A 14,560-nucleotide genomic window follows, 5' to 3' on the forward strand; every position below is an offset into this window, starting at 1 on the left:
CAGCTACCTCCCTACAGTACTGTGACATGAGAAAGTTCACCTGCCAATATTCCCTCTTCAGAGCTGAAGACACAGGAGCCTTTTCTCCTTTCTATATGCTCTCCTTAGTTACACAAGATATTTAACCTATGTAACCAGGGAGCAGTTGTTCATGCAGAACAATTGGATCATTTTAATTCCAGAATATGGTCCCCTACAAAAAAAGAGGGAGAGGCAGTATGCCAAGTGGGTGGACAGCAAATAGCAGAATAGCAACAAATATCCATGGCTGAGAAAACATGGAAACGGAAGTGCAAAACAAGTACAGGGAAGAACCAGGCATTTGTGACTTCTTATACTGAGTCAGATCATTGCCCTGTCTAGCTCAGTATTGCCTACACTGGCTGGCAGCAGTTCTCCAGGGTTTCAGTAAGGGTTCTCTCCCAGCCCTAACTGAAGATGCCTTTGGGGATAACCTTCTGCATGCCAAGCAGGTGCTCTGCGATTATTTTTTGTTCTGGAAGGAGAGGGCACCTGCTGCTTCATCCTACCTGTTATCAGAAAAAACTGCTCCTTTTCCCTTATTGGGTATCCAAGAGCCCGTATAGAGTCATTAAGTAGGTTCCCTATCGGAAGGAGAAAATAACAGAGGCCAGCCAGAGAATACTGAGAAGCAAAGCAGCTAGTAAGCTTGATCTTTATTAACTGTTGCAACAGGGTGCTCACTCCCACATGCAGGAGGCAGGAGGGACCCAGAACAATGGCGTGCAAGCCCTTATATAGACTTTTGAAGTTGCCCACCCTGTAGCCAGAGACCACCCCCAAAAAAATCATGCATACATCACAGAAACAGGCGGTCTACAACAAAAATCCTGTCTGCCAGAATACCTGATAATAGTCACTGAATACCGGATAATAGTCAGGCATTACCTGGACAGCCCATTCTTTTGTGATGGTAAATACTTTAGTTCCTGAATCCAGGTCACAGGCTCACCCTATTCATACAGACATATGCCCTTAAGACAGGTAAGCAAAAGACAATGGAGAGGCTTTCCCATTTCCATCCTCCTTGCAGAGAAATATTTGAGGTTACTGTGAGAGTCAAAATGGTTTGGGAGAGTCAAAATGACTCCAGGATTGTTCTCCTGTACTATTTCAGACACGTGGCTTATATACTTATGTATGTGTTTGCCTCGTACATTTATGAACGCTTGTTTTATATGTGGGACCTTAGAATTCTTATAGCACACCTAGCCTAAAACCTAGGATTTCTCACTAGCGGGCTAGAAAGGGGTCTTTGTGAAACGTGAGATTCAGATCGTGTCTCTCTATACTTTTTGTGGCTCTGTGTTTCCTGTATCGTCACCAGACATCACGGTTGCCCTCGAAAAAGATGTCCGTTCTTTCCTCAGTGTGACCTCCTGAAGTCCTGGTTTCGTCGTTAATAGTAGTAAAAGAAAGACGGACGGCGAGGGTAAGGCGGCATCTCTATAAGTTCTGAGTGGGGTGAAACACAGAAGAGACTGGAGACGCTTGATTTTTGTCTCTGAGCAACGCTGCCTTAAACAAAGATGGCGATGATCTCGCTTTCCTGGGGGCGGAGTGACGTAGCGCACAGAATAAAATGGCGGCCGTGACTTCTGAAGGAGCCCGAATATTGATCTTGGTTGGCGGTTTTCCCTGCGGGGAGGCTGCGGAAGTAGCTCTGCGTGCCGCCGGAAGTTGGTGATGGTGCCTGGCGGACCTGACCTGGTTGCGGACAGACCTTCTTCTCCATGCGGGCCGGGAGTGTGAGTCGAAGGTGGAGGTTCTGCTCCACCCTGATTTGCATATGCTAATATATATTGATATATTTAAATAGTTGCAGGTTGGCGGTGGCCGTTAGGGATGCTTCACCATAGAGGGCTGCCCGTTGTGCGTATGCTAATTTATGCAAATAATTGTCACGTGTTTGTGTGAATTGGTCGCCGGGGTTAGTAATAAACAGGTTTTGTTTCATGTGTTCTTATTGCATCGTTTCCCTAAATATCTCAAGGTGATCACATGGGTGACCCCTCTCCCAATGAAGGGTTCTCACAACACCCCTGTGAGGTAGGCTTGACCAAGAGAAAATGGCTCAAGATCAGCCAGAGTGTCAGTGGCTGAAGGGGAATTTGAACCCAGGCCTTATGGCGTCCAAGTCCAATTATTGTGTTGCTGTCTCTTTAAGTCCACTACTCCATTCTAATAAGATTTCATGATTTTCATATGGGCTTAACTTGGATAGATAGATCTGTTATATTTGCTTTGCAGAATCTTAGATTTCTTTGTAAGAGCTTGGTGTAGAGATGATGGTTAGTAAGAAAAAAATTATTTTGTCATTGATATCCCATCATTCCTTCCAAATTGCTCTGAGGGGCATATGGAATTCTCTCTCCTTTCATCCTCTCAACAACCCTACAAGGCTGAGAGGGACTGGCCCAGAATTACCCGGTGAGCATCATTGCTGAGCTGGGTGGGATTTGAGCCTGAGAGTCGAGTAATAGTTTCCTATCTCTGTTCTGGGCTAACTGAAACTCATTTTTCTGTTTATCATCAATTTGATGTGGAGGTTTGAGTCTCTGGCTTTTTTTTTTTTTCTAAACAGGGTCCTTCACGCAAAGCAACTGACAAACGTCCTTCAAAGAAGCTAAAATGTGAAAAGAAAAGCCTGGCCAAACAGGAGATACAAGGAGTCGATTTCTGTGCGGGCACGAGCCACCTTCTCTTCCCAAAAGAGACAGCCGATAAAGCCGCCTCAGGCGTGAAGTTTCCACACCTCAAGATGATGCTGCAAAGCGAAGGGAAGGAGGTTCCTCAGACGGCTGAAGAGATGCTGGAGGCTGAAGATGATGGCCTCTGTGTGAAGCCATCAGCGCCAGGTACAGATGGCAAAGCCCTCTTCCAGCCCCGTGTCCAGAATGTGGAGGAAGAGAATGAGGAAGAAGAGGAGGAAGAGGAAAGCTGTGGAACTCAGTTGTCGGATGACTCTGAGATGGAGCCAGAGGTGCTGAGTCAAGGCTTCAAGTTGGACAACAGCATTTTCTTGAATGAGGACAGCAACCAGCCACTGCCGGTAGACCGATTCTTTGGCAGTGTGGCGTTTATGCAGGTAGGGGAAGGGGGTCAGCAGAAGGAAGCTTGGGGTTATGGCTGCAACCCAAATCCCACTCATTTAGGAGTAAGCCCTCGTATTCTTATTTATTATTATTTTATTAAACGTATGTCCTGCCCATAAGAAACCAGAGAAAGAAAAAGTTTTTAAAAATAAAAACATTTAAAAACAGTCACATAGTCATCACAGCTAATAATTTCAAGGGTGCCCAAAAGATATGTCTTTATAGGACTTCTGGGACAACTAATAAATTTGGACGAGGGAGCTTTTTGGCTCCTTATTATGATCTAGCTTCATGAGCTAAATTTTAAGTTGCCCCCCATCATTCACTTGACTGCTCCCTTTTTTATGGAAATGGGTGCTTTATGTCTGCTTGACACTGAAGGGCTGAGGGAGACATAAAGTGGTGTTCAATGCTAGTCCTACTTGAAGTAGTTCCATTGAATGGTTATCTTGTTGTTTAGTCATGTCCGACTCTTTGTGACCCCATGGACCAGAGCACACCAGGCACTCCTGTCTTCCACTGCCTCCCGCAGTTTGGTCAAATTCATGCTGGTAGCTTCAAGAACACTGTCCAAACATCTCATCCTCTGTCGTCCCCTTCTCCTCGTGCCCTCAACCTTTCCCAACATCAGGGTCTTTTCCAGGGAGTCTTCTCTTCTCATGAGGTGGCCAAAGTATTGGAGCCTTAGCTTCAGGATCTGTCCTTCCACTGAGCACTCAGGGCTGATTTCCTTCAGAATGGATAGATTGGATCTTCTTGCAGTCCATGGGACTCTCAAGAGTCTCCTCCAGCACCATAATTCAAAAGCATCAATTCTTCGGCGATCAGCCTTCTTTATGGTCCAGTTCTCACTTCCATACATCACTACTGGGAAAACCACAGCTTTAACTATACGGACCTTTGTCAGCAAGGTGATGTCTCTGCTTTTTAAGATGCTGTCTAGGTTTGTCACTGCTTTTCTCCCAAGAAGCAGGCGTCTTTTAATTTTGTGACTGCTGTCACCATTTGCAGTGATCATGGAGCCCAAGAAAGTGAAATCTCTCACTGCTTCCATTTCTTCCCCTTCTATTTGCCAGGAGGTGATGGGACCAGTGGCCATGATCTTCGTTTTTTTGATGTTGAGCTTCAGACCATATCTTGCGCTCTCCTCTTTCACCCTCATTAAAAGGTTCTTTAATTCCTCCTCACTTTCTGCCATCAAGGTTGTGTCATATGCATATCTTAGGTTAATTAATTTCAGTGGATCTACTCATGACTATGACGTAGCTGAATACAACCAAGAATAGATAATTATTTTCTTGTGTTTCTATAAATGTTGTTGAAATATTAAGTTTTTGTTTTTATTTGCCTGGTCCTCATAAACCAGCAGAATGAAAGAGATGCCAAACAGTTTCCTTGCAGTTCAGCAGCTTGTAGCTCCATTTCTAACTTTTATTTTTCTTAGGAAATTAAAAAGTAAATTCAGTTTGTAATCATTGGCTGAATAAATTGCATTTTTGGTATATCAAACACGATAATTTAATGGCAAACCAATTTATACATTTTAATACATTTCATGTTCCTAAAGTAACAAAGTGACTTTGATCCATTAAGGGTCTAAAAAAATGAAGATATTTTTTCAATCCCCCCCCAAAAAAATTTCCCAGGGAGGGGGAGAATGGAGGGGGAACAGTTCTTTTCCACAGCTTCACAATTTCCAGAAGCTTTACATGTCTAATCAGTTGTCCCGGGTGTTCATGCGTTCTAGGAATAATTAACATGGTACCTTCCTGATGCTGTTGGGCTACAGTTCCCATGATCCCATGCTGGCTGAGGCTGATGGGAGCTGGAGTCACACAGGGCCCCGAGTGGTCTGTCTGAAGCAACCTTGGCCCATGCATTAAGACTGCTCTTGGCTTGTTCCTTTCCTAGGACCTCCCAGCCCATCCTCTCTCCCGGGTGTCTGCCAGCAGGCGAGAGCTGAGAAAGGGACACTTCATAGCCAAGGACGATGACGACGATGAAAAGGAAGAAGTCGCTTGAGCACCGAGCACTGACCCGGTCACCTTCAGTAGCTGCCATTTCTTTTTCCCTGACGCAAATGTGCATCTCACCACCGCTGTTGCATCTTCTAGAGAAGTGCATCTTCTTTTCTGAAAAAGTTAACCCTCCCAGTTCTGATGTTGGAGGCAAAGTCACAGACTGCGTGCGAGGCAAAGGCAGAAAGTCAGCAGAAAGTTTTGACAGCACTTGTTACGAACAACTCCTGACTCCCAGAAGGGGAGAAGAGCAAAGAGTTCCCAGAAGCAGCATGTGTGGGGGAAACAAGTCAGTATCTTGATTCCTGTGAGAATGCAAGCTTGGAAGGTGGGAGTTGTGGGGTCACTTCGCAACTTCCTGCAGGCTCTTAGACCTCAGGGGTCGCTCCAGCAAGCTTGGGAGGAGGGTTTGCAGGATCTCTCGGGCACAGTGAGAGATGCTAGCTCCAGTATGAATGACTATCCCCTCCAGCCTCCTTTTCCAAAGAGGTAACGATCCACTTTGCCTACAGTATTTCTTGCACTGCTGATCACCCAGGTTGCGAGGCAGCGGCCTGGAACGGCAGAAGCTTAGTAGAGAACTAATTAAAAACAATTTATAGAGCCCTTAAGTTGTGGTAGTTCATGTTGCAAAGCGGCTGATGCCAGAGAAGAGAAATCTCTCTGGATTTTGTTGCTCCTAATGAACGGAAGACTGTCGGGTAGTTCCCAAATGACAGTGTTATTTGTGTTGGCAGGATTTTATTTAATTTTTATTGCACATGAGGAAAACACAGCATGGAGGAGCAGTGCAGAAATTGAGGAGCCACAGGGCTAAGCTGGGCAGCGGGGGGGGGCGTTTACCAAATTTTCTACCTCAGGGAAGCTTCTACCCCATTTGATCTGCCATAGAAGCCTAGACTATTGCAGAGGATTTTGAGAAATAATAGAAGAGCCCTGGTGGATAATAGATGTGTCATCTAATCCAGCCTTCCAGATGTTGTGAGCTCTATAAATTCCCAGTAACCACCCAGCAAGGGATCAGGGATGATGGGAATTGTAGTCCAACAGTTAGAGGGCAACAGGCTGGGGAAGGCTGCTCTGTTCAAATGTCTTACAGCAGCAAGTTGGGTGCCTCCAAATGGGCATCTGGAAATGACGGCATTCTCACAGTTTAGCTCCTCTTAGTCGCCTTAGCTAATTACAGCTGATAATCCTCTCCTCCACTAATCTGTCTAGCTCTTTATAGTAAGTTAGGCTAACCTGCATCCCTCCAGATGTTCCTGGACTCAAAGCATACTTGACAATTGGTTGTACAAACAAGCTAAATTGGGAGCTGGAGTCTCAACATTTGGAGGGCTTTAGGGTATCCTCCCCTGATTTAGAGTCAAATTGAAAGGAAACCACCTCTGTTTCCTGCCCCCCCCTCCTTAAAAGTAATTGGGAGGTATTTTATTTACTGTGTTTATAGCCCAGATTCTTCTCCAAAGAGCTTGAGGTGGTGTACATGGTTCTCCCCCTCCTTATTCAATCTCCACAACAGCCTTGTGAGGTAGGTTAGCCTGAGAGGCAGCGACTGGCCCAAGGTCAGCCAGAGGGGCCAAGTGGGGATTTTGACCCCCGTCGCTCTAAGCATTATCCCACACAGCTTAGAGAACCAGTTGTCTGTGTGACATCACACTGCTCATTGCATTAATCCCTGTTCTGCTTTCTATTTCCATGGCTAGCAACCAACATTTTGCATGTGATACACTTCTTGTGTCCTGGTGTCCTGGACTTGTTGGACGCAAAGGAATGGTGGGAGGAACCAGCTGGGGAATCCCCAAGGGAAGAAGGCTCAGAGCCAGGGGATTGGTGGGACAACAATGAGGAAGAAGACTGGGAGGAAGCTGAAGAGGTAATAGGGCTTGGCGTGAAGGGGAAGTTGGTGTGGGGGGAGCATACAGTTGTCCTAAATGTGTAGGACTTGTTTCTGAACAGACGTGCTTAGGACTCTACTAGACAGGAGAGCTAGATATGCTACAGAAATAAAATCAGGGCTTTACAGGCTCTGGGCTTGAAATGAAGGACTCCAGCATATGTGATTGGTTTCTTATTTTTCATGTTCCATTCTGCAGTACTGCAGGATAAGCCAGGCTGAAAATGGCACAGAAAACATAAGGCAGTGAAGCCATTTTCTGTTTCTACTACTTGATTTAGGGCTTCCCCGCGCTTTGCATGGTGGAACTTCCGCCACACCGAGTACTCATATAGGTAAACAGTGAGCCTTCCATTTAAACATTGCAAAATCCCCATAGGATGTGAAGAAGAATCCATTGTTTGACTTGGGTGACGGCATGGGCCCTGGCCAATAGGCACCCACATCAGGGAAATCAATGGAGTCGCCAGCATTTGAGAGTTCAAAAATGTGTGCCCTTCCTCCTGATGGAGACTGGCACGTGGAACTGAGGTCAAGGGCCAAGAAGGCATTGGGACTCCGCAAAATAAACGCTCGTCTGCCAGACCACCCACCCAAGTGCTCAGGAAAAAGTTACATCAACCCACAACTTAGAAGTCAGTCCCTTGGCAAATGGGGGGGGGGGGGTCACTTCCGGATCTTGTGGACCCCTTTCCGTTTTCGGTAGATCTTGCTCTTGTCACAGCTGAGGTTGTGGTAGGCTTTCTTGTGGCAGGCAATGTGCACCAGTTTCAGATTATGGACGGTAAACAGCAGCTGGTAGAAGTACTCCCAGTTCACTTCCCTACCGTCTCGACCCTTTACAGCTTCTGCTAACGTCGGGAGGACCGTCCGCTTCTTCTCGATTCTGAAACAGAAAGCAAGCCCTGTGGATGTTAATATCTAGAGCCTTTTTCAGAATTTGGAAATAAATGTTTCCTGGGGACCCAAGGCAGTGCAAGTTCTGTGCCAACCCAGGGGAAATAGCAGAATTCTGAGTCCTGAATCTCAGGGCTCAGGGCTGTTGCTTTTCAAGTTCATTTTAAAGTAACACCCATTGCCCCACCCAGCATTGTAATGTGGCCCCCAGAAGGCTGCCTGCTTAGCAACACAGCCCCTAAGCTAGAATAGGTTGTCCAACCCCAAATTCGGAAGAAATCAGGCTGCCTTTTGCCTTTCCAAAACGGCAGGAAATGCCCGTTCAGATATTGCACTTGTACCTACACGTGGTCGAGGTTCCAGGTGCTAAAGAGGACTCTGCTCTCTTTGTTCCCATACGGATTGATGGAGTGTTGGCTAGGGCAGTTTTCTGCATCAAAAGGGCCCTGCGGAAAGACGGCAGCATGAAAGAATAATACAGTAATGTTATTATTTATACCCTGCCCATCTGGCTGGGTTTCCCCAGCCACTCTGGGCAGCTTACAGCATATCCAAAAACATAATAAAAACATCAAACCAAATAAAAACCGAAGCTAAGAGTTCATGGGGAAGAGGGAATACATAAATTTACATAAAAATAAACAAGTTTAAATAAATCTCTGCAAGGGGACAGGGTGTCATGGAATGAGGATCACAGCTCCCTCCTGTGCCCTTGTGAAGCAGGTTAGGCTGAGAGGCAGCAACTCTCAGCAAGCTTTGAGGCCGAGTGGAGGAATCTGAACCCTGGTCTCCTGAGTCCTAAATCCTAAGGCAGTGGTTTTCAATCACTGTGCTTTGGCACCCTGGGGTGCCTTGAATGATGCTCAGGGGTACCACAGGTAACACTGGCTTCTGAACCCCTTCCCTCCCTCCTGGTGCCCTCTCGCATCTCTGCCTCCCAAAGGCTTGCACAGCTGCTTGTTGCAGCCCTGGCTACAAGCTCCACAGGTGAATGGTGCCTCTGGGGCCTTGGAGCAAGCAAGCAAGCAGGTGAGGGAGCCCACCCAGCCAATCCGCCAGCCCTTGCTGTTGGGAATGGACAGACAAGTCCCAGGCCCCTGTGGGGCACTGTGAGGAGGTACTTCTCTTTGAGGGGACAGTTAAGAGACCAGGCACAGTGGTGGCAGCTGCCCAGAGGACTCCCAAGAAGAGGGGAGAGGAAAGGAGGCCGAGGGAACGCTCCACAAGGGAGGGTGTTTGAAAAAGGGTGAGAGGCTGCCAGCTCTGCAGGCAAGATGTGACATAACTGGGCTTCTGAGCCCCACAGGGTTGCTGCAGAATGTCGGTGGTGAAGGGAGACGTGGACTCAAAGAAGTTTTAAACCTCTGGTCTAAGAAATGCAATTGAGAACTAAGCCAGGTGGGACACTGCAAGGGCCTATCCAGCTCTGCCCAGCCCTACAAAGGGAAGCTCGGAGGCCAGGTTTCAGAGGCTGAAGAGAGAATCCTGCCAAGGGTAGCGCCTGCTCTGTCTCCATCTCTGTCCCACTCACACTGCTGCCGTCGGAGGTTCACCTCTTGCCCGCCATGGATTCCCTTCCCACTCTTCTGAACATGCGGGTGAATCTGCTGACCTCATCAGAAGTCTAGGCAGCTGGCCCAGAGGTCAGAACCCCTGGATGTTGGTGGCCAGTGTTTTTCTTGGTTGCCTGGGGGAAGGGAGAAGTCCGACCTACTAGTATACGGCCCCCCAAAGGTAACTTAGGAGGGAATGTGGCCCTCTGCCTGGAAAATGTTCCCCATCCCTGCCCTGTGTCTGTTAGAACTCTCTTTTTTTTTAAGACAACCGGATATGGACACACAGTTTTGCAACACCAGAAACTAGTTTGAAACTTACTTGACAAGAGAACCAGCCTTCTGGCGTGCAAAGGCAGACCTTCTTGTCTTCTCTTCTGTCAAAATAACAGCCATTGTACCTCTCTGACTTTAATTTCAACAGCATCTCTTCCGCAATCTCTTTGAATTTAGCTTGGACGGCCGGGTGGAGTGCGGAAGCATAGTTGCCGACCTTTATTTAAAATGAAACAAACAAAGCTGTGGCTTATTCGTGTATTTGAGGATTCCTACCCTATGGTTTGGCTCAATGGGTCTTCAAGGTGGCTCACAAATTCATTGGGTGGTATTCAACTAAGTTTTACTCAGAGGTGACCCATTGAAATGAATGGGTCCAGTTTAGTCATGTTCATTCACTACACTGAGGCTGCTCTGAGTACAACTAAGCTGAGTGGAATCCACTGACTAAAAGAAAAATGCAGATGAAAGTGTAAGACAGGTAGCTAACCCCTCTGCCCCCAAAATCATTAAAAAATGTTTTTTTTTTGTGCCACATAAGACCCCCTCAGACTTGTGATTTTAAACATTTGTGTGTGTAATCGGACAGTCCTGTGTCCAGTAGGGTCCCCTACTGTGTAACTCCCCAGCAACTTGCCATTTATAATCATTATAATACTGTTTAAATATGACCTTTGAAACTTTTACTAGCTTCTTCCATATGGCCCTCACAGTGATAACTGATGCATCTAAAAGGTGAACTATGGGCTGCATCAAACATGCATTACCTCTTTCATGTAACCTCGGATCCTGCTCTCACAGCTGTAGCGCATGTAACTGGACTTCGTCTTAAAGCGAGATTCAACCCCTAGGAGAGAGGGGGGAAACCCCATTAACCTTCTACCCGCATCTATAAAACAGGCCCTTCTTCTGAAAGCAGTTCTGAAGCCTTTTTAATACCCAAGGTGTGGGGCGAAGAACCCCTATTTGATCTTACTCCTGTACAGGCAGTGTGGTGTAGTGGTTAGAGTCCCAGATTATGTATTGCAGGCCTGAGTATTTCAGGCCTTTGGCTCAAGATCATGTCACTATCTCTGCATGAGCTGAGATTGGGAGGTGTGCAGGAATCAATGCTTTGTGTTGGGCTTTCTCTTCCAAGGGGTTTTGGACACACCCAAAACAGACTCCCTTGCAAGGTAGTAGACTCTCCTTCCTTGGAGATTTTTAAAGAGAGGTTGGGTGGCCATCTGTCAGGGATTCTTTAGTTGTGATTCTTACGTCGCAGGGGGTTGAACTAGATGAGCCTTGGGGTGCCGCCCAACTCTGTGATTATATGAAACGTGTAATGTTTAGCAAAGAATAAGAAGAAAAATACAACCTTCCTTAAGGGGCGTGTCGGCACCGAGGCAGAGCTCACCTTCGAACCATCTCCCGTCTTCCTCTCTGCTTTCCCCTGAAATATTTTCACTGAGAGTTTGAATGAGGTCAGCCAGCAGCTTCCGTCTCTTGGGGGCTTCCTCGTCAGAGAGCAGCCCCTGCGCTGCGCGAATAACATCGTCCGTTCGGCTGGAAAAGGCATCAAGAAACCGCTGGATCTCGCTCACATCTGCAAGGTTGTTAGAGTGGGGGAGGGTGTGTGCAAAATTATTCAGGGTTGCTTGTTCCTGCTTTAATCAAGATAATATTTTACATTATTATTAATGGTTGTGAAAATAATCAGTAATTAGCATTAATTTTTAATCAGTATTAACAGTAATAATGAAACGCTTAACATTTTCAAAAAGCTCTCAAGCATTCAAAGCATTTGCAATATCTGACTAATCTGAATGCATCAAACCTGGATTTATCTGAGTCAACATGGTTATATTTGTGTTGCAACCAATTACAGTAATTCATGAAAGGAAGGGAAGAAAGAGAAAATGTCTACTTCATAGAAAATGTGCATGCTCACCAACAACGGAAATTTCCCAGTTAATAATATTATTTCATAATTTATTAATTTCATACAACGCTATGTGATATTTGTTGGCTGGGTTATGTGCATACACTCAAAATGCATGAGGACGGTGGATGTTTTCAGGCGGCAGAATAGAAGAAAACTCCCTGTCCTACTCACAGCCATGCCAGCTCTCTCCTGGGGGTAGCAAGATGAGTTCCGAATGATCTGGAATATGCTGAAAATAACCTTCCGTCACCTCTGTGCCATCCTCATATAAGCACAGCCGGCAGTCGGTGTAAGGGACCTGTTGGGAAGGTGACACAAGGCACATGGAGTCAGGGCAGCCGTCACAAGACACAGGAAGATTCCCCCGCCAGCCCTCTCCCCAGACCAACTTTTAATCTTTTCTTATATTTATATCCCGCCTTTCGTCCGCCATAGAACCCAAGGTGGTGTGTATGTGGTCTCCCATCCAGTCCTCAGTCCCCAACCTGCTTAGCTTCCGCAAGGAGGTGGCCTCATCCTAGCCAGAGCACTGGGGTTTTGTTCAGATGCCACCCTAAACCATCGTTTGCTTGCTCTAAACCAGTGTTTCCCAAACTTGGGTCCCCAGCTTTTGTGGACTACAATTCCCATCATCCCTGACCACTGGTCCTGCTAGCTAGGGATGATGGGAGTTGTAGTCCAAAAACTGTGGAGGCCCAAGTTTGGGAAAAACTACCCCGCTTCACTGGATTAAAGAAGGGAGTTGGACTATATGACCCTCGGATTCCCTTCCAACTCCAGTTCTGTGATTCTATTAAGCAACTTGAGCACCTGCAGTTCCTCAGCGGCTCCAGCAGGGGCCGCTGCTTGCACATGATTTCCGCGGCGGTCCTAAAGCCCGCTGCATACCCAACCACCTCAACTGCACCTGCAGGAAGGCGCAGGCCTTGGAGAGCAACTCCTTCAGGCTTCTTGCCGCCACTCCGAATTTTCGATCGCTGCCGAGGCTACGGATTTTGAACGCTTTGGGTGCCATCGCGCTGCAGGCGGGACTCGAACCCACAGGTCCTGCCTTCCGGGTCTCGGCCCCGAAAGGAGCGGGGCTCTGATTAGTCGACAGAAGTGCTTGTCAAGCGTTAGGACCCGCCTCTGTCCTCCCTTAAAGGAATAGGAGATTATTTTTATTGGTCAACATCGATCCGCGACCGATAAGAAAAGATTTAAGGAAATGATTAATTGTCTACTTTGAGGACAATGCTACCTTAGCACCAAATACAGTACTTCCTTATCTAAGCTGACAAATCTGTTTTATTCGTTTTCTTTAAGCCGCATGCGCAAAAGGGTCTTTCCCGCCTCAATAAAAACGGCCGGGCTTGGTCATTCCCAATGCGCATGCTCACTCCTTTGCCGCAAGCTTTCGCCATGTTAGCTGAAGGAGTGGTGCAGCCCTTCAACGCATGCGTGGAAAGGTATTTTGGGCATGATCAAAAGCTCCGCCCCCAGCTGGTCATAGAGATAGAAAATATTAGAGTCGTACTGCCAAGTATACTTTCTCGGAGCTTTTAAATGCAATGCGCGGGCTGGGTTATGGAGGCTCCTTATGAATTAAGGTAAAGGTAAAGGTACCCCTGCCCGTACGGGCCAGTCTTGCCAGACTCTAGGGTTGTGCGCCCATCTCACTCTATAGGCCGGGGGCCAGCGCTGTCCGGAGACACTTCCGGGTCACGTGGCCAGCGTGACAAGCTGCATCTGGCGAGCCAGTGCAGCACACGGAAACGCCGTTTACCTTCCCGCCAGTAAGCGGTCCCTATTTATCTACTTGCACCCGGGGTTCTTTCGAACTGCTAGGTTGGCAGGCGCTGGGACCGAACGACGGGAGCGCACCCCGCCGCGGGGATTCGAACCGCCGACCTTTCGATCGGCAAGCCCTAGGCGCTGAGGCTCTTACCCACAGCGCCACCCGCGTCCCTTATGAATTACTTCATCCCAAAGTCAGAAAATATTTATTGTAGGTCCCCCATCACCACTACATTTTTTTTTGTTCACACAACAACCCCGTGAGTTAGATCAGCCTGAGAAGTAATGCATTGACTGTCCAGTGTATATCATTCTTCCCTAGAGGGCAGAGGAGGAGGGGGAGGCTGGTGTAAAGATCAAGTGTCAACATCAGATGGGATTTGGCCCCTGTGATGACAAGTGCTGGAGAAGAGGGGCCACTGGCTTGATCCAGCAGGCTCTCTCTTTTTTTGTTTCTATGTTGACAACGAACATCCATACCAAAGCACTAGAGCATGCTTTGCACTTAAAATGTCTCAAAGAATATCATTGCTGCTGCTTGAGAAACATGTATAAAATTGAGCAGGTTTAAGAGCAGACAGCTAATAACTCAGGTCCCTATTAATTTGATATCGATAGCTGGTTGCTATTTAAATTTGCTGCCACTGAAAATGTTACTTTCCTTACGTAGTATCGGGCTTGATTTCTCCCCATTCCTTCCCCTCCAGCAAAAGGTGGGGGCGGGGAATAATCAGGCGGACTTCTGCTAGATTAGTATACAGTATTTTTTTTAGCCTGAGTCCTTGCTCTGAAGCAAGGATTGTCTCCAAAACTGAAGCCTTTCGTGTATGTGTGAATGTGTGCGTGTGTTGATCGTTAGACTGTGTACACCCTTAGAAATTCGATTAAAAAATAAATAAATAGCGGGATATAAATGGTTCTAAATAAATAAAATGAGTACATTACCATAACTGATTTGTTTATTATTATTTCTGTGTTCCCGCAGCACCTTCCTCTACCTAACAGCGCAGGGGCGGAAAGGGTGCGAAGCAGTAGAGAGGCGAATGGGCAGAGCGTCGCCGCGCTAAAGAGAGCGAGACCGCGCTTGCTGGCGAGCCCAATGG

The 14,560-nt window shown here is 47.0% G+C and overlaps 2 protein-coding genes across 4 annotated transcripts; one reads left to right on the forward strand and one right to left on the reverse strand.

Annotated features, from left to right (window-relative positions):
• The first annotated feature begins 1,595 nt into the window (after positions 1 to 1,595).
• Positions 1,596 to 5,745, forward strand: C7H1orf174 (chromosome 7 C1orf174 homolog). Of its 2 annotated transcripts, none has more exons than XM_028740438.2 (3): positions 1,596 to 1,769; positions 2,606 to 3,109; positions 5,028 to 5,745. In XM_028740438.2, the coding sequence occupies exons 1-3, from the start codon at positions 1,755 to 1,757 to the stop codon at positions 5,136 to 5,138; spliced, it is 630 nt and encodes a 209-aa protein (XP_028596271.2). In that variant the 5' UTR covers positions 1,596 to 1,754; the 3' UTR covers positions 5,139 to 5,745. The 2 variants fall into 2 exon arrangements, with proteins under 2 accessions (XP_028596271.2, XP_028596270.2); XM_028740437.2 differs by lacking the exon at positions 1,596 to 1,769 and adding an exon at positions 1,773 to 1,893.
• Positions 5,746 to 7,190: 1,445 nt separating this feature from the next.
• On the reverse strand, positions 7,191 to 14,488 carry DFFB (DNA fragmentation factor subunit beta). 2 transcript variants are annotated; one of them, XM_077931466.1, is made up of 7 exons: positions 14,403 to 14,488; positions 11,853 to 11,979; positions 11,154 to 11,342; positions 10,525 to 10,604; positions 9,804 to 9,974; positions 8,274 to 8,374; positions 7,191 to 7,917 (listed from the first exon to the last, which is right to left on the reverse strand). In XM_077931466.1, exons 1-7 carry the CDS (start codon positions 14,403 to 14,405, stop codon positions 7,698 to 7,700), a joined length of 891 nt encoding a protein of 296 aa, XP_077787592.1. In that variant the 5' UTR covers positions 14,406 to 14,488; the 3' UTR covers positions 7,191 to 7,697. The 2 variants fall into 2 exon arrangements, with proteins under 2 accessions (XP_077787592.1, XP_028596269.1); XM_028740436.2 differs by lacking the exon at positions 14,403 to 14,488 and adding an exon at positions 12,589 to 12,920.
• Between the last annotated feature and the right edge of the window lie 72 nt (positions 14,489 to 14,560).

The sequence above is a fragment of the Podarcis muralis genome, chromosome 7 (assembly GCF_964188315.1).
Source record: "Podarcis muralis chromosome 7, rPodMur119.hap1.1, whole genome shotgun sequence".
Lineage (NCBI taxonomy): Eukaryota > Metazoa > Chordata > Lepidosauria > Squamata > Lacertidae > Podarcis > Podarcis muralis.

Excerpts from the sequence above, each read along its gene's own strand:
- C7H1orf174 (XM_028740437.2), top strand. The coding sequence starts at position 1,867 with ATGCTTCACCATAGAGGGCTGCCCGTT. Across the intron at positions 1,894-2,605 it reads ACCATAGAGGGCTGCCCGTT|GGTCCTTCACGCAAAGCAAC; the intron begins GTGCGTATGCTA and ends TTTTCTAAACAG. Across the intron at positions 3,110-5,027 it reads GCAGTGTGGCGTTTATGCAG|GACCTCCCAGCCCATCCTCT; the intron begins GTAGGGGAAGGG and ends TTCCTTTCCTAG.
- DFFB (XM_028740436.2), bottom strand. The coding sequence starts at position 12,696 with ATGGCACCCAAAGCGTTCAAAATCCGTAGCCTCGGCAGCGATCGAAAA. Across the intron at positions 10,605-11,153 it reads AGACGGGAGATGGTTCGAAG|GGGTTGAATCTCGCTTTAAG; the intron begins GTGAGCTCTGCC and ends CCTCTCTCCTAG. Across the intron at positions 7,918-8,273 it reads ACCTGGAACCTCGACCACGT|AATCGAGAAGAAGCGGACGG; the intron begins GTAGGTACAAGT and ends TTTCTGTTTCAG.